We start from the raw sequence: 18,567 nt of genomic DNA, 5'->3' as shown, positions 1-18,567 counted from the left end.
GACTGAGCTGGCAGCTCCATAGAGCCATGGAATTGCAACATTTGAGTTTCCAAATTGAAAAAAAGTCATCACCAAAAAAAAAAAAAACAAACAAAAAAACAAAAAAACCAAAAAAAAAAAACACACAACACACACCACACCACCCACCACATGAACATCACTTCACAGTAAATGATCTGTATTTCCACTAGGCAGGAAAACCTCTAAATCTTTCCACCTTCCATACCAAAACATCCCAAGAGAGCTGAGCTCCCCCAACTTTTCAAATTACTATTTAGCAGTCACCCTTCTTAAAGACCTGTGGTGCAAAGTGTAGCTAGTTTTTCCAAGACCACAAACCCTATAACACTGTAAAAATCAGGTCACCAGCATGTCATCATGTCACTGCAATCCCTGCAATAAGCTCGACAAGAAAAAAAAAAAAAAAGGAAAACAATCAAATAAATAAATCAGACACCCTAACCCTCACAAACCTTTTTCTCACTGAAAGCACTCCCATCTACACTTTTTGATCTATAAACAAACTGAGTTCTCCAGTTAAAAAAAAATTACTCAACAGAAAAACAATCACCACAAAGCTATTTAAAAAACAACACCACACAAACTCAAAAACTTCAGTTCACAATTTCATGGGTTCTGCATCTACTATCATTTATAGATTGCCAGAGTAGAACGCAATCAAATCTGTATTGCTTTTACCGGTCCTAGTTGAGGGCAGCAGTTTATTTTGGTTTTAACAAATGCAAATTAACTCCCTTAGCAGCTCATTGTCACAGTGGCTCAAGGTTCACTGTCCCATTATCCCCCGGTATGGCTTGTCCCTGCCAAGGCAGTTATATGTAGCACCTTTACAAATTGCCAGTGCTTTTGTTCACAGTTAGAACACATATAGAAGTTCCGCCAGCGAAGCTCATTCTCCAGACGTCATCTGTTCGCCTTCCAAACCCGAAAAAGCAAAAGTACTTGATAAATTCATCCAGAAAAGATTTACTTCTCAGTTTTCCTGCAATCCCTCTGAGCCAGGGAAGCTGACTACAGAAGTACAGATAGGTCAAGATGAATCACAGACTTCCCTTACCCTAGGACTGCAAAGCAAATTATGAACCACCCTATTGCTACAGGAATCAGCTCAGTTTATTCCTCCAATCTGCTACATTAATCCTATCCTATAACCTATTGGAGGTTATTCCTCCAATCTTGCATATCAAATGCTCAAATGCTAATATTGCAGTTCCTCTTGTGCAGTCAGTGCCAGAACCTCTGGCTACACCTGAATGAGTAGCAAAGGATCTATGCATTAGTTCTGCAAAACAATCCCACAAACTACAATGCTTCCGTCCCCAAGCAGTAGCAGAAGACAGGAATGTAAAGGCAAGACCCAACTTCTATTTTTTCAAAAGTTTAACCCTAGCCCATATCTTCAGGCCACTTCTAGCATGCTATGATTTCCCATGTATTGACAAAATGATGTAATGACACCCCAACTGATGACAATCAGTGTATTCTCTTCATTCACAATGCTCACCAGCCCCAGGGCTGGATCTTCTGTGGTTCAGTCAGACAGCACAGCCTTCAGTCCAGCACGCCTGCTATGGGCAACAGCCAGTTTGAAAGACAGTCATAACTCTCCACAAAAAGCAGACTGCCTCCACCTCATCTTTCCTTCTCTTACTCTCCCCAAGGTATATATGCAGCTAAGGAGGATTGTGGTTTAAATCTACAGAAGTGAACTACCATCGTGCTGATGTTAAAGCTGATGAGACTTCCATTTCTTGCCACTTTTCCTTGGGGACACCTTCAAAATAAAGGAGAAAGTGAGCAGCAGAGGAAGACTGCTGTTCAAGCAGTAAGCACGCTGGTTTTCAGAACGCAAGAGACAGGATAAAGCCCAAGGGAAAAGCATCTCCGTATGGCAAGCAAAGAAAAACATGCAGAGAGCTTCACATAAACTGTCCAGCCTGGACAAATGGAAACACAAAACAGAGCTGCCCTCCAGTCAAGTCTCCAAATTACTCATTTTGAGGAAGGTGAAGTCGTGCACAAAGCTTACCCTCCACCCACCGCCAATTTTAAAAGCACTGAGGGAAGCAGTGATCATGCAGTAATAAAGCTGAAAATGGATAGGTCACTTAAAGGAATTAAACACATTCCATGTTAGTAGTTTCACAGCTACATGTTTCCCCACCTGACACTAACCTTAAATCAAGCAGCACTTGTAGGAGCAGAATACATTCACAGAGAAGATGCTAGAGAAAAAAAAAAAAAAACCTCAGGAATTTAAACAGAAGAGGCTTGGCCTGACGTATTTTTAGAGGAGAAGTTTTCTGAGTGAACCTGCTCTGCAAAAGAATTACGTTTTCATCTCAGTTCACCCTTAAAACGTACTTTTGAAGCACTGGGTCATCTTATAGCATAACTATTAGCATTTAAAACAGCATAAACCAGCACCACTGTTGAAAGCAGTGGCTTCTCTGTGCCCAGGGAAATGGGATGATTTTCTCCCCCACGCCTCACTCCTCTCATCTCCTTATGCCTTATGATGCACTCAATACCATCAGCACTGCAAGCCAAACAGCATTACTCTCAGAGGTAAAATTAAACAGGAAAAATATTTGACAAGCTAAGTGTTGCTTTGAAGCAGAGACAAATGCAGCACAGCTCACAGTGAGACATAAGAACAATCTTAATTATCCACCATCTTAGAAGTGAGTATATATGCCATATAGCATATAAGATGAATTACCAGTATCAAAGTGCTAAGCTTGGAGTCAAATCTGTTCCTCAAAAGAAACAAAGACTTGACGACTTCAGCTCATCAACTCAACTTCAATTGCAGAAATAGCCCCTAATTTTTCCTCATCTACACTCCTTACCATACAGCTCATGATTTTTACCTTTTGCAGCCATAGTGACCTTGAGGCCAAAGAACTTACGTGACAAACTCATCAATTTCCCACACAGCACCTTCTAGAGCCTCACACCAACTGCTGCATCCACCTCACACATGCTAGCTTGACCAGAAAATATTATTCAGAAACATATCTAATCTTGACTTGAAGACTCCAAGTGACCAAGAAGCCACTGCACTCTCAGGCTAGCTACTACTGTGGTTTATCACCCTCAGAATTGAATTCTTCACTTATTTCTGGCCTGAGTTAAATTAACCATACAAAGGACTTCGCTTAAAAGTAACTACCTTGCAAAACATGAAGCACATCACAATAGTTTTAATAAATAAAATGGATCTGAAGTAATTAAAATAGTATCTGCCTCAATTTTCCCAAGGAAACAGGTTGGTTAATATTTATGAGGTTAGATAACTTTTCAGTCTTTTCACAAAACTGGTGGATGCATGGCCAATTAAATGGTTAAGAGTTACTAGTCAAAGCAAATAGAAATTGAATTTTTCATAGATTGCTATCATTACCACACTGCTGTGGAGCCCTGCACAGGAGAGGCCAGGCTCCTCCACCCCACTGCCATGAAGTTTGTTTCTGATACAGGAGCCAGTTGTCCTTCAGCCTCAGATTATGCAGACTTGTTAGACAGCTTTATCTCCATTAGTATTTTTGAAACTGTTGGTTTGTACTTGTTGCCATCAGCTTCTTTACCTTTTCATTATATATAACTGCTGGAGTTATTTTAGCCACCACTTCCATTTCTTACCAGAATGGTTTAAGTTCTGAGAAGACATCTGCAGAGCCCGAGGTATTGGGGATGCTATCAGCATCACTATCTCCTTGAAGTTAAAAATACTTCTGCTTTTTATATGATAATGTTTTCCTTTCATGCAATTTTTAGTCTTTCAGTTGCAGATGGTAGCTTACTTTTTTTCCCCTACTTTTCCAGTTAGAAGGAATGAATTGGGTAAACAAGTCAAAATCTCTAGATCGAAGTGCTGCATTATCAGGGCTGTAGATCACATCTGCTTTTAGAGATTGGTAAAAGCTTTCATGCCTGAACACCTTGCCCAAAAAACTACATCTGCTCCTTGCAGCTACCAAAGTAGCACACTGCTGTACTGCAGACAACAACCTGGTTTTCACCTCAGGCATTTTTTTTTTTTTGCTTTAGCATTGTAAATTACGAGGGCAGAAAGTTCACTGAAACACTTAAGATTTAAAATAGGTAAATAAGCCACTGTATCTGAAATTTCTGCTCAAACATCACTGCAGAAGTAAAAACATGTATTACCCAGGTAGAATTAAAAGTCTTAAGGGGAAAAGAAAGGAAAGGTCAGCTCCAAAAATAGGCTGGAAACAGCAGAAAATTAAGACCCCTTGTGTTCCAGCAACCTGTAGGAAAGCTTCTGCCCAGGTCACTAAGTTGCATCCTCCTCCTTTATAACAACCAGGATTTCTTCAGATGCAGGGAGTAAGTCCTTATGCATGCAAACCTCCTGCAACATGCTTTTTACAACAGTCCCCAATCATTGAAACAAGCAAGTCAGAAAATAATCAAATTAAATCCTTTACAATTTCTGCCTCCAAAATGATATACCATTCAGCTTTACTGAGTGTTTTAAAAAGGAGGGGGGAAAATAGACAAAAGGACATTTTTATTGGCTTTTCTAAACCAGAAATACCACAAATGCTCATCACTACAATACAGTGAGGCTCCAGGTGAGCCTAGAATCTCCGTAGACTAATCACTACATAAAAAAAAGTGGGTGGGGGCTGGAACTTCCTAAAAATCTCCATCTTAACTGGAGTTCTTCAGAAGTATCCATTTCATGTAATTCAAGGGAGGAAACAACACAGCCAAAAAAGGCAGTAACTCACTACAAGGAGGACAGGAAGACAACACTGGCCAGAGCTGGGACATGCTCCCTAGAGGGGCCCACTAGATGAGCAGCTTGGGCAAGCAGACAAACACACAGCAGACAGGCCAGCTTGTCTGCTTTGTTTCTACCAGAACTTTTAATGGAAAGGACACTAACCCACAGAACATTTCTCTTGTCAGATTCCTTGGACCAGAAATAGTCAAAAACTTAAGAAGGCGCCAGGGTGGAGGAAAAGACAGATGAGATGGAAAAGGCAGCTAAAGACAAAATTATTCAGTCAAGACCAAAGTAGGCTGACACTCTCCATTCCCAACTGTTCAAATAGTTTATTTTCCAGTTTGGATCATAAAACTAAATAAAAGATAAGCACTGCAAAATAAGCACAAAGCATTTAGATCTCAATGGTAGTGGAAGTTGAATATTTCCATCTCGGCTGCCTGTCATCCCATACTTGACCATGTTCCAAGCTTGCTGCAAATTTGCTATGAAATTATCTTCTCATTTCCCAGTGACAGAGTCTGCTGCCCATGCTGTCTTTCACATAATACTTTTCTTCTGTGCTGATCCCAGCTGTCCAGTGAGCAGGATACAGATACTTTGGACAATATAATAAATCTGGTTTTTCCACAATTTGGTTTTGCTCCAAATATTTCCAGCATGACAAAAATAGGAGAAAGAGGGAATAAGAAGAGCAATAAATTAAAAACAACCAAAAAGCTCCAGAGGCCATAAAGTAGCATCAACATAAAGATCACCATCTCAAATGTAACTTGGGGATAAAATAAAATATTTGGAATTCAGAATTTTTATCCAATTTCTTTCCGACACACTAACTGGAAATTTAGTTTCTCCTTGATCTGTCAATACAAAGGCGCTCTCTCATTCCCCATATAGTACAGGCATATTAATGAATTACTCAAAAATGTGGATTTTCTTTAAGGCTTTACTTCAGCATTATGCCAAGCAGCTCAGCCATAATGGCAAAGCCACGATTAAAGAGAACTGTAAGTCTTTCTGTTGAAAATACTCTAGTTTTTCTTCAAAGACAACAGAGGAAAGACAACACAGCAAAGCTTAAAGCCAAGTTGTGAACCAAACTGCTAAACCTCAGAACTCCACAAGCAACAGGCAATACAAAACATAGACATGAAAGAAACTAATCACTGAAAGCTTGAGCAAGAAGAAAGTTAACCTCATGAACTATAAATGATGTTTACATTAGCTTTGTTCTCCCAGTATTACAGCCTTCAAGCTCCCTCAGCAGCGCCAACTGACAGCTTGGTTTGTTACTAAGTGCCTGGCTCTGAAGAATATAGTGTTTAATAGTAAAAACAGTCTCATTGATGAAGATCTCCTCCATGCAGCTGTAACCCCTTCTCCACCAGTAATCAATTATATAGGAACTGAGAACATTATCAAAGACTGTCCTTTAACCTTGACTCAATATAAAAAGCAATTTGTTCTCTACTGCTTTCTGTAGCTGTTACAGACACTTCCAAGGCACCTATCATATTAATAGTCAAACACACAGACTTGGTGAATTAAGCGCACACAGAAGAAAGCATTACCACTCCTTCCCCATAACAGGTATTTGGAAGGAGTCATCTTACCAAATGGATTATCTCCACACACACATTTCTAACAGCAAGAGTGCCAACAGCTCCTACTTCCTATGCAAAATGTAAGGCAACACTGTAATCAATTTCCCTATTCAATAATTGATATGTAAAACCACAGGAATGTTACTCACCTGACTCAATCTCACTAAAATGAAGAGAGCAGGATAGTAAGTCTGCAACTGTAAATCTTTTCATGCAAGATAATAAAAGAAAAAAGAAAACACTTCCCCAAGGCCCAAATCTGGACATTTATCATCATCAGCTACAAGATACTCAAACAGACATGACGAAGGGCTACAATGACATTTAACATAAATCTTGAAGCACCTCTGCTTTTCTCACCTGACTATTCCATTCTCTAGTTCTAGAAGAAATCTAGGACTAGTTCTGGCTTGCTTTCAAACTTCATTTGAAAGCACAAACACCATATCACCTAAAAAGAAAACTTATGAGCGAGCCACAAGTTAGAGTTAGGCAGATTCTTCATCACCAACAACCAACTGCCTTGGATGGCACCTCTCCCTTTATTGCTCAGACTAACCATGATTACTACAACAAGAGAGACAGCTTGCTCCCCACATTCTCCTCTTCCCATGTGAAGAAGTTTGAGTCCTACCCCCAAAGAGGACTCCAACTACTTTCTGCAGCTGAAAGCACAAACCTCCTACCCATCCTGACACAGGAATTAATTTTCTGTTAAAAAACATTGTATTCTGACTGTGTTTTCAAAGAGTTTTCCTACAATGCACTTACACGCCTCTCAAGACAAACAAACCAACCCCCACCCCAAAGCCCCTCTCTATCATCCTTCCAGGAAGAGGAAGAACAGCCTGGAAGATCACAATAAAGGTCCAGAGATGAGACTGATGTTCACAATTGGAAAGTCTGTGACACCCTTTTCCAAAAACCAAGCAGAAGTCAAAGCTGCACTAACACAAAGCTTCTTTCACAGAAAATTAACAGTCTAGTAATATAAGAGCTTCCAATAGAATGAATATGTAGGCGAAGAGATTAATCCATTTACTCATTTGCCTATTTCCTTACTCAATGTTTAATTGCTGATGTGATCTTGTAAAGGCCTATTTGAGTCCAACCCAAGGTGATTTTAAGTCTACTGGACTTAGGTCTACTTATTGTACCTTTTCACCTCAAAAGCTCAGATTGTTGAAATACCACAGTAAATTCAGTTTATGGCTAATTAAGATGGATGAATGGTGGCAGAGAGCAAAAGAAGGCAGGAACAAGGAACAAGACAAAAGCTTCATTCAACCATTACAGGATGTCCCACCACTATTCAGTATAACCAACAAGCAGGAAAACACACCAGGAAATACAGATACCTGACAGCTCAAGGACCCACTGGCATTGATGTTACCATACACAAACAACTAGGCGGCCCTGCTTGAGCAAGAAGGTTGAACCAGATTATCTCCAGAGGTTCCTTCCAACCTCAGCCATTCTGTGGTTCCAATGTCATTTAGGTATCAAAACAAGTAAGAAACCAAGAAATGCAGTTTCCAACTCCAGCTTTGTTTCCTGCAATTTAAAACCATCTCTACTATTGCAAGGCCATTAAGTTAAGAGTTCAAACTATTAAGCTAACATTCCTTTACCATTACATCTTATTAGTAATAAAATCAGTTTTATTTTACAAAGCTTTAATAGCCCCATTCATTACCACCAGGTGTCTTAATCCCCAAAGAGCAATGAACAAATACAGAGCATACTGAATAGCTACAGAATCATTATTCTACAGTTTTCTTCTAGTACAAGTTTCTCCTCTAACAAACTATAGTTAATTAAAAGTTAAAATTGCTCCCTTTGGAAGCCCATAGGGAGCAAAGCTGCATGCAACTGAAAGCAGGTTTTTCAAGTTTCCCATGTCAAATTTTATTCAATTCAACTAATAAACAGGATTGCCAAGATCTAGGCTCAAAGCACATCTATCACAACAATAAATGTGTTGGAATTTTATTTTCTGAAATACTTTTTGAACAGGATGTTTCTGACTACCTTTATATCTGAAAGCCATCCATGCCATCTGTGATCCTCTGTATTTCATTTAGAGAGGTCATATATATTAAGGATTTAGGGCTTTTAGAAAGAAGTCCACTACAAACACAATTTATTTGCTGTGCAATTTACAACAGTCTCACTGTAAACAGCACATAATAGCATCCTGTCTTCTCTTTTTTTTTATCTCCAGAGTGTACTCTGCCTGCAGTGTCGCTGAGTTTAGAAGGAATGGGATCATTTTGTTATTCTTAGAGTGATGCATTTCAAATGGTACTTGATGAATTTGTCTTCATTAAAAAATGATAATGAAAAGGGCAGTATATTAGACAGCATCACAGCATCTGACAAAAGCAAAGACCGACTGATATTTCAAATTATTTAGACCAAATACTACATTTAGTTTTCCCGTCCCAAGGGATAAAAAGTAAAAGCTAATTCATTCTGCATAACCAGCTTTGTACAGCAGAACTATTTTATTTGGGAGGAATAGGACTGAAGCAGGAAGATGGAGATTAACCTAAGTGATTATCACTGATCTAGTGATACACAGCTGTATATCTTATTTGTAACCCATTCACAGCTCTACCAATATCCTTTCAGAGGTGACTTAGGAAGAAGTGTAAGTGCTTTACAGAGTCTGGCTGCTTCCACAACAGCAGTAGCACCTCCGATGATTTTGGGGCATAGAAGACAAGCTGTTACCCTCCTAGATATTGGTGTGCCCCTCACACTTCATGCTTCCCACTCAATTTCACATTACTGAAGCAGAGTAAAAAATTCAAGCACTGATGCTTATGTTCTCATTCTCTCTGAAAGGCAGAAAATGTGGATTTTTTATGTACAGACCTCTTCAGCATAATGATCAGTCTGTACAGAAGTCACAGCCAGCCATAAAGACAACACGTTTCTGGACTTTGCACACACGATGGGTACTTTGCTCTGCCACCCTATCCCAGATCTCAAGGTGCTGCTCTGAGCCTGAACAACAAAAAGATCACATTAGGAAGAGTAAATTAATAACTTCAAAAAGTAGCCATTGAATAGAACATTCTGTAACCTATACACCAAGCCTTTTGAGTGTCCTGGTTTTTCACCCCCCAATCACACAAAGTAAGATGCCTGATACTTCTCAATGCTTCTATACACCCAACCCTTTCTGCATATCAAAATGACTTATAGCAACTCTTCAACAGCTTCAGTACAACACTCTGGACATGTCAGAGGAGAAATAAAGTTATCAACTTCCACCCTGAAGAAGATCTATGAAGAGGCTTCTGCATTGCCAGGAGCCTGTGCATGTCCAGAATTGAATCCTGTGAAAGAGGACTGCAGATATATGAGGCACATCAGTCTCTCCCAGAAGATTTGAAAGGTAACAAGGAATACTTTTTCACACCACAGCTTCATGGTTACATTAAGCCTGTACTTCAGAACTTCTACCAGGCACCTGCAGAAGCAGCAAACCAGCAGAAGAAGGAAACATCCAATGGGAGTAAGTCTTCTGCCTTCACTTTACCTGCAATAGTTCAGAGACAGTCTCCTTTACAGGCGAGAGCAAAAACACCTGCTGGGTTGTTGATAATACACATGGCACACTGCGCCTAGGATTTATCATCCATTCAATGAAAAGTTGGGGAAGAGACTACTATCAGAGGAGGATAATAGACAGAAGTCAAGAGAAAATTATTCCAATGTCTCCAACTCTTCCCCATCGTTGGGGCTTTAGAGATGAACTGCAGCACAGAACACAGTATTAAGTCATGTCCACCAAGGCTGCTCCTAACATGCCTATCAAATGTTTTCCTGTATGCTTTTTGCATACATGACCACATCACGAAAATGACAAGTGAATTAAAAAAACTTTCCCCATCTAACTGGGCCCAAACCCTTTGTCCTTTCTCCTCTCCATTGAAAGCTGACTATGTCATCTTGAAAAACAATAAACACTTGGTGATAAAATCTTTGCGATTGCAGGGATAGACCATACCCACTCACCTACTATATAATGCCTTATATAGTTACAGCAAACTTCTAATTAAAAAAAAGATGTTCTAGAATGCCTTAGAAGTACAGTTCTGTTTTAGAATGATTTTCAAGCTTGCTTTGGTTTGTTTGGGTTTCTTTTTTTTTTGATGGTGGTCACAAGTTTTGACACCATTCAAAGGTAATAAGGCAATCCTCTGATTTATTTGCTTTATACAGTTCTTAGAGAACTGCAGCCCTGTTGCTGCAGCTGAGACGTCAGCTACTTGTCATCTGTCCTTTATGGCCCCCAGTCACACCCTATGTTGCCATAAGGTCCAATTACACTCATTTTATAAGGGCTTCTTTCAGATGTCAAGAAAGACTGACTTGCTAAAAGAGATGATGATATGCAAAATTTGACTCAGTCTGGTTACATGAGAAATAAACTATCTGAAACTCCATTGTAAAAAAAGTTGAGGTGCAACTGAACAACTGGAAGATGCTTTAAGAAAAAATAATTCAGTTTTCACAATGAAATAATACATAAGGATGGATATAGCATCTAGGAGATACTGGTCACAAAAAGAGCCGTGCTGTTACATATGGAGCAGAATGGGAGTAGGAATATTAGCAAAAGGAAGAATACAACAGTTGTTTCCTATAATATATGAAAGATAACTGTTAGCAGAACTAAGAGGAAAAGGAAATCAATGCAACACATAATGAAATAATCTGTTTTTAAGAGGTGCTATCCAGCCCTTTCATTGGAATGACTTTTGTGCATCTCTTGAGTGCTTGACATCCATTCCTCAACTTGCTTTAACACACACACCGTGCTCAGAGGTAGCTGGACTACCTTTCAAAGCAGCAGACAAACACCCTCCCTAAGCAGAGCCAGAGCAACTGGGAGCGCTCTTCTGGCAGCTGAACTCCTCCTCTGCTTTTGGCTTGTCCACACATAACAGCAAGTCTCAGCCTACACATGCTGCCACAAACACATGCCCTGGTGTAAGAGGACAGTTCCATACACTTCTGCCCTGCACCAGAGACACACTCAGTGCAAAAGTCTCAGAGCTCACCATTCTTCCCTCTTAGAGAAGGACTTACAGTACAGCACTGCCCTCAGGCTGCTCACACAAGTGTTTTGGTTTACCTGATGCCAGGCCTTTCAGTGTGATTCAGCTCCCAGACTGATGTACTGAGCAGTACCAGAACTCCAGATGTCAGAGCATCCTAGTCAGAAATGAATCTTAAAAAGAGCATGACTTCAGAGATTGTCCTGTGCAGATGTGTCCATATACACACCCCACATCCCCTTCCTTTTTGCCCAAACCACATTAAATCTAAAAAAGAAACTGCTTCATGGAGAGAGGAGGCAGCTGGGGAGATGGGGGAGGAGAGAAGCAGAGCAGTTTTACAGAAGAGACAAGGAAAAATGAGCGTGAACAAGAGGTAAGAGGTAAGCAGATATGCCCCAATTACAACAAAATTTAGATGACAAGCTAACTCATGCTCACTTGTTCTCTGGAGAATCAGAGAAGCAGAAGGTAGTGGAAAAAGGCAGGACACCAAAACAGTCACCAGCTTCTAAGTTCTTAAAGGATTCATAGTTTCACACATGCAGAAAGGTTCTTACATAAAGGTCCCAACTCTTCAGCTGCTTCCAAGGCACAATCAGAAAGCAGGTTCCTTTTCCTGAACTTTCCTACGGTGCAGCAGAGAACACAAGTAAAACAGTATCTATCAATAACAGAATACAAGTTTCAAAAATTGTCCTGAAATTATCAGAGAAGTTACTGGAAGACTGGCAGGACATGTGCACAAGTCGGACAAGGCAAGAACAGAATGGATGAACGCAGATGAGCTCAATGAACAGACAAGCACAAGACAAAAATATGTTAATTTTAAAAGCCAGCATAAAACAATGGAGGAAAAAGATGGCAAGAAAGCGAGCTAACAACAAAATACAATCAATTGCAAGAAAAATTGCAGTCAATACCAGACTACACTAAGAAAGCAATCTATTAACAATCAATTATAGTGAAACAGTAATAAAATGTAGTCAGTAAAATGACCAGCTGAAGGAAATATTCTTTTTCACATGTCTAAATTACAATTTCCTGTATACAGTTACCATATTTTTGATTGTTCATTCAATTAAATTAAGCCTCTGTTTTCTCTATACAACAACTGCAGTATTTACAAGACTGTTAAGAAGCCATATTTGACCTTGGGGCAGGGGCTGCTTCCAAGGTTTCATGTAAACCTTTGAGATAGAGCTGTTCATGTTATCATGGCCACACTGAAGGAACCCATATCAATTCATTCACATACAGAGGCAGTTCTTTGTTTCTTTGGGAAGACAAGACCATAAAGATTAAGGGGAGGACAACTGGTAGAAACCTAATCAGGTTCTCTCCTCCACAAAGATGTGCCATACTGTATTCCTGAATGCTGTCTTTAAGGCTTACTGAAGTCCCAATAAAACTGAGGGCATTTCCCTTTGCATGGGTCCATATCCCTGGCAGTAAGAGCAGACTCATCTACATTCCTTCTGCAGTGGAAGTCATGGGTTTTTCATGTTTATGCTTACAAACCACAGATCATGATGCTGCTGCAACCTCTGCTGGAGGTTGTCCTCCTGCCTGTGAAGATCAACACATTTCCAAAGCTCCTCCACGTTCACATAAAGGCAAGGGATTACTGGAATGCAGCAATCATAGCCCAGTGTGGTTGAAATTCATAAATACCAGTTTCCAACACTGAACAAAACAAGGCATCAAAGAACAGTATTCAGCCACCACCACAAACCTTTTTTTCACCCTTTGTAAGTTCAGATTTGCTGCATATGAAACTATGACATTTGAAGGGGGGTTACCTTGTATTTGGCAAGCTAGAGATCCCTAGATACTGCTTACCCTATCCCTCTTCTAAAGGGAAGCATTGGATGCAAGCTGTAAACTCTCTCTTTTTCCAGTAGCAAGGTTAAGAAGTTTTATTTAATGAAATGAGTTCCTGCCTGATGTTTAAATTCAGACTCACAAGAAAACAACATTGCAGAGCTTAAATAAAAGGTGTCTTATCTACTTGGCTGGCAATTTTTTTTTTCCCAGAACAGAGACATACCTGCCATTGTGTACACTTACTTTTGTTAAGACACAAACTAATAGAACTGATGTACTGCACAAGGAAACTCGAGCAGGCAGCCTTGGTGGCAGCACATATACTGGTTTATCACAGAAACGCAAAAGCTGTTCACGAAGGAAGATGGTAACAGCTTTCATTTCCCTACAGCACTGCAGAAGGAAACAATCAGTTTTGAAAAGGACTGTTTCCAACTTAAAAACTGGTGAAGGCCTTCTGATTTCAGAAATAACAGCTCCTCCTGGTGTGTCCTCTCAAGTAACTGGCAATCAATCAATGTGGGAAATTAAAACCCTATTTATACAGGCTTGCAGAAACAGGATATGATACAATACCTTTAAAAATCTGACAGAAGGCAGAAACTGTTTATGTTCTGTATATCAGGCCTAGTTTCACTGAACTTTATCTCAGCTACAAAGTAACAACTCTCAGACAGAGTGCAGGAGGTTTCATTTTGCAAAGCCCCATCGCTTCCATCACACTTTAAAAACCCAAGTTCTTCTCATGAAGGAGAGCTGCATGTGCTTGTACAGCCATAATGTCTGTCCTTACATGCCCAGCTGCCTCTGTCTACACTTTTCCTCAAATATTTCTGTCCAAACTCTAAGATTGGCTCCTAGTTTTGGGGGGGTGGGGAAGTGGTGGTGGTGCAGTCACAGCTACAGAATTAAGAGCTGTTCCACTAACTTAAACTTTCCCAGAATAGACATCAGAGCTTTTAAACAATGCCAAGGGGCAAGTCATTGTTCTGCTGTGTGAAATACAGTCCTTTTCTTTGGCCCTTGGAGATCACAGAATCATGGAATGGCCTGGGTTGGAAGAGATTTTAAAGACCACCTAGTTCCAAGCTCTCTGCCATGGGCAGGGACACCTTCCACTAGACCAGGCTGCTCAAAGCTCCATCCAGCTTGGCCTTGAGCACTGACAGGGATGGGGCATCCCCAACTTCCCTGGGCCTGTTCCAGTGTCTCAATACCCGCACAGTAAAGAATTTCTCCTATCATCTAATCTAAAACTAGCCTCTTTCAGTTTGAAGCCATTCATCCTTGTCCTGTCACTATACGCCTTTGTCCTAGGCTCCTTAAGCCTGAAATGCCACGTGTCATCCCCACCCCCCCAATATAGCTATGTTTGGGATATTGTAACAGGTATCTTTTTATTTTGTATAATCAGATTTGCTGTGTTAGGCCGTCTGGCTTTATAGCACACACACTGTCACTAGCTTCATAAAGTTTCCCAAAAATTAGAGTTGTTTCTAAACAAAACAAACAAAAAAATCCCCACATTATTTTATGAATACATCAAGGTTTTAGTCACTTGGGATAGCAATTTAATCCATATCGAGTTATATAATACAATAATCTAATTTAAGTTTTACACCATAATAATGCAGTAATGAACTTAAATAGCCTACAAATATTAAGTTTTTAGGAACCTGGCCATATTCCTGGGAAAGCAGCCCATTACCTAGAAGCCAGCCAAGTATCCTTGAATTATAACAACAGCAAGATTGCCCAGTGTCAGACCTTGTCCACCCTTTCCTCCACTGCTTTCTACACCTCTGCCAGTATGCACTGGTGACGCTAGTCTAGCATATCTTGATTTTCAGAGTGCAGGCAACAAAAACAAGATCAAACAACAGCTTTTGGGATCAGAAAATGGAGAAAAGGAGTAACTCAGAACCTCCAGCCAACCTACTAACAGAGATATTTTTACCCAGGTGAAGATCCAGCTAACCAAGATGCAGTTTAACTCATCATCCTCACTTCTGCAAGGAGTTACTAGTTTATAGGTTCCTTTCTCTTTTTGTTTTTCAGACAAGCTCTATCTACAGTCATTGTTCCACCCTAATGACTCCTAAGGAACACAGATCTACAGGACAATGGTAGTAAGGAACCATAGTTCAGTTTTCTCAACATAAGCCATGTAACAGAAGACAAGAAGTCAAAACAGGCATGGTGCCACAAGCCTGGGCTGGGGCATGCGAACACTTTGGGAACCTCCATGCCCTCAAGGGCAGAACACAGCAGACTTACAAGACATTTAAAAGCAGCCCCTCATTCTGCATCTTTTCCTCGAAGCTTATCAGGATTCAAAAGTAGCTGTCCTGGAGAAAAATACTCAATCCTATACACCCATGGTTAAAGAAGCAGATGCTGCCTGCAGAACTAGAAAGCAGCCACAGCAGGCTTTGGAAGGGTGAGCAAGTAGCAGTAACTAACTATCCGTGCCCTGCACACCTGCAGCCTAACAAAGTCATGCTGCTGATCGGGAGAGCAGCCGGCTGCTGTACCTAAACAAGCCTCAATAACACAATAGTAACTGAGAGCACCCGTGATATGGACACACCCACACTCAATGTTGATATTTAGGGGTGTGCTTGTCTATTCCCATACCAGATCACTTCAGAAATAAGAGGTGAGGAGAGCAAAATATTTGTAGCCTTTCCACTGAATTAATCTGTTTCTACTTCTACCCAGACCACCTCTATTATTCCCATTTAGCCCCAGAAACAAAGGCAGGGGTAGTTTGATGAACAGGAACCCCTAAATCAGAGCTGTGGCACAGCTCTTTTCTGCTCTTCACTGACATTAAAACCGCTTCTTTGAGATTATCTTATCAAACCTCTGAGCAAAGGGACTACCTAGAAAAGCAGGAGCTGAAATCCAAATCCAAGAGAGGGCTGGATGGCAGTGAACCAGTGGCCAGCTGCCTGTCAGCTCTCTCGGCAGCAGGGCATCACTGCTCAAGGCCAAACAGGGAAAGGACAAACTCATCATCAGTAATGACATTCTGCAATGCACCTGTGTGCTAATAATTTTTGGTCATTTCACTACCCTCAATGCTGTAAGGAAGATCTAGACCTAGGAATTACCCATCACCCTGCATTTAAGATGATGACATGAAAGCAGCATCACCTCAGACAAAAACTCTGGACTAAAATTTTTCTTCCTTCTACATATATCCTCAGATCTCTCTTCTTCCTCTTCTATTCCTCACTTGTTTGAGGGGGTGAGGGGAGAGAAAGAAAGTCAAAGTCAAACATTAGTCAGAGCACCAATACAATTCTCCTTCCCTCGACTCTATCACATCATTCTGCCCTCCTCTCACACCGGTTTTTCACAGACTTTATTACCCACATTTGCCTGTGCAGTGCTATTTCCAGTTTCCTTTGCCCCTATTCTAAACAGAACCCGAGAAAAGAATTCACACAGCCAAAGTCTCCTACTTTCGTACACTTATGACTGAGCAGAGTACTTCATTCAGTTTCTCAGAGTAAAACAAGCACAATCACTGCTCTAGAGAAGTTGTCAGATAAGACCCTCTAGTGTCAGAAAAGGCTAAAGAAGTACTTGTTTCACTGCATGACTTCAGTTACAGTGTTGAGGCCATGGAAGCCTCTTTTTTCTCACCTGCTCCCAGTTCTTCATCCAGGTGAAGAAGGCCCCTTGGCACAGAAATGTACTTCACTTTGACTCTTTACTACTGGCAGCTCCACTGTTAGTTTGTTCTGTGGTTGAAGCTCAAGTAGCTCAGGGATTTAGCATGTCAAATACCTCCACAGATGGAAGCTCCCCAGCCTCTCTGGGCCCTTGCTTCAGTATTTGATCATCTTAACAATGAAACGATTTTCCTAACTGGAATTTTCCCTAGGGTAAATCGTGCCTGTTGCACCTTTAAGGGCCTGAGGTATACAGCAAGTAAAACAAATCCACCAAGAAAACCCAACCTGTTAGACAGCCCTACAGGCTTAGCACCAGTCTGGTATGAAACAGATCCTCTTAGTGCTGTATTGTAGGAAACTGTAACCCCAAAAGCTTTCAGCAACTAGAAAGAAACTGGACAGTGTATTTGGTCCATCATCAGATACACTGTCCTTTCCTTGACCTCTGCAGCCCACACCACCAGCTCTGAGCCTTGCTCTCCCTCACAGCAGCAGCCTCCCGCTGCCACCCCAACACTGCAAACTCAATCCCTCCCGACCGGTCTCCTCTTGCCTCTCTGTCCCCAGTTCATCAGTAAGCCTTCTCTGTCCATCATCCCTTCACCGGCCCTCTCCCTTTTCCTCATCGTTTCCTCTTGCTCTTCACACAGATTATATTTTGCTTTCCCACCCTCACGCTGTGTCACGGCCGACCCCGCCAGGACCCTGCTCCGGTTTTCCCACGGCACTACGCTCGTTTGCCATTACAGACACGCGTGTTATTTCCTGTGGGTGCCGGGGAAAGCATTACCTCGCGGGCAATGCCCTCGCAGTAGCGGCGTCTCCGCTCCTTTCCCCCACTCCGCTCGCCCTAAGCCCACGCCCGCCCGAGGAGACCCCCGGCGCTTCCCACGCGGGACCCGCGCACGGAGAACTCCCGGCGCTCCAGCCCCGCCGTCCCCGGCGGCCGCCGCTTGTGCTGCGAGTGTTGGCGGGGACGCCCAAAAAGTGACGGGTTTAGAACTTGCGACTTCTCCTCGAGGCGCGCCCGGAGCCGCGGCTCCAGCAGCGCGGCCCCCGCGGGATCCCCCGAGGGCGCCGGGCCGGGACAGCCCCGCGGGGCCGCCGCGCAGGCACTCACCCGCCTCACCGGGAGCGACCTTCCCGCGGCCGCCAGCAGCAGCACAGCGAAGCCGAGCGGCGAGGAGGGCATGTCCGGGGGCGGCCCCCATGCGCGGGGGCCCGGCGAGGCTCCGGCTGCCGCTCCAGGCGGAGGTTCCACCGTGCGCACGGCGGAGGAGCGCTGGACACGCCGGGGGATCCGGCGGCAGCTTTTGTAGCGGCGGCGGAGGCGGGGAGGGGCCGGCCCAGGTACAGCCCGGCCCGGCCCGGCCCGGCCCCGCCCGGCGGGGATGCGGAGCCGCCGCGGGTGGCGGTCGCTCCGCGGGCGGACGGGCGGGTGTCGGGAGGCGGCGGTGCCAAGGATTGTGTCGAGGACGGAGAGGGGAGGAAAAAAGTGGAGGCAGCGCCTCTGCGATCCCGTCCCCCACCTTTTCAACTTCTTATTTTCTTTTCGTCCGAATCTCTTCAGGTTTGGGCATTTTGGTGACCTTCAT

The 18,567-nt window shown here is 42.3% G+C and overlaps 1 protein-coding gene across 1 annotated transcript in view; it reads right to left on the bottom strand.

Annotated features, from left to right (window-relative positions):
- The window catches only part of GLP1R (glucagon like peptide 1 receptor), an 84,098-nt gene extending 65,531 nt beyond the window's left edge, over nucleotides 1-18,567 (bottom strand). Inside the window, 3 exon segments of the mRNA XM_066316023.1 lie at nucleotides 18,093-18,347; nucleotides 18,350-18,406; nucleotides 18,409-18,567. Of these exon segments, the coding sequence (XP_066172120.1) occupies nucleotides 18,093-18,347; nucleotides 18,350-18,406; nucleotides 18,409-18,567 (471 nt within the window).

This window comes from Sylvia atricapilla, chromosome 3 (assembly GCF_009819655.1).
Source record: "Sylvia atricapilla isolate bSylAtr1 chromosome 3, bSylAtr1.pri, whole genome shotgun sequence".
Lineage (NCBI taxonomy): Eukaryota > Metazoa > Chordata > Aves > Passeriformes > Sylviidae > Sylvia > Sylvia atricapilla.
Note: the sequence above shows the minus strand (reverse complement) of the source record. Positions and strands in the feature narration are given on the sequence as shown.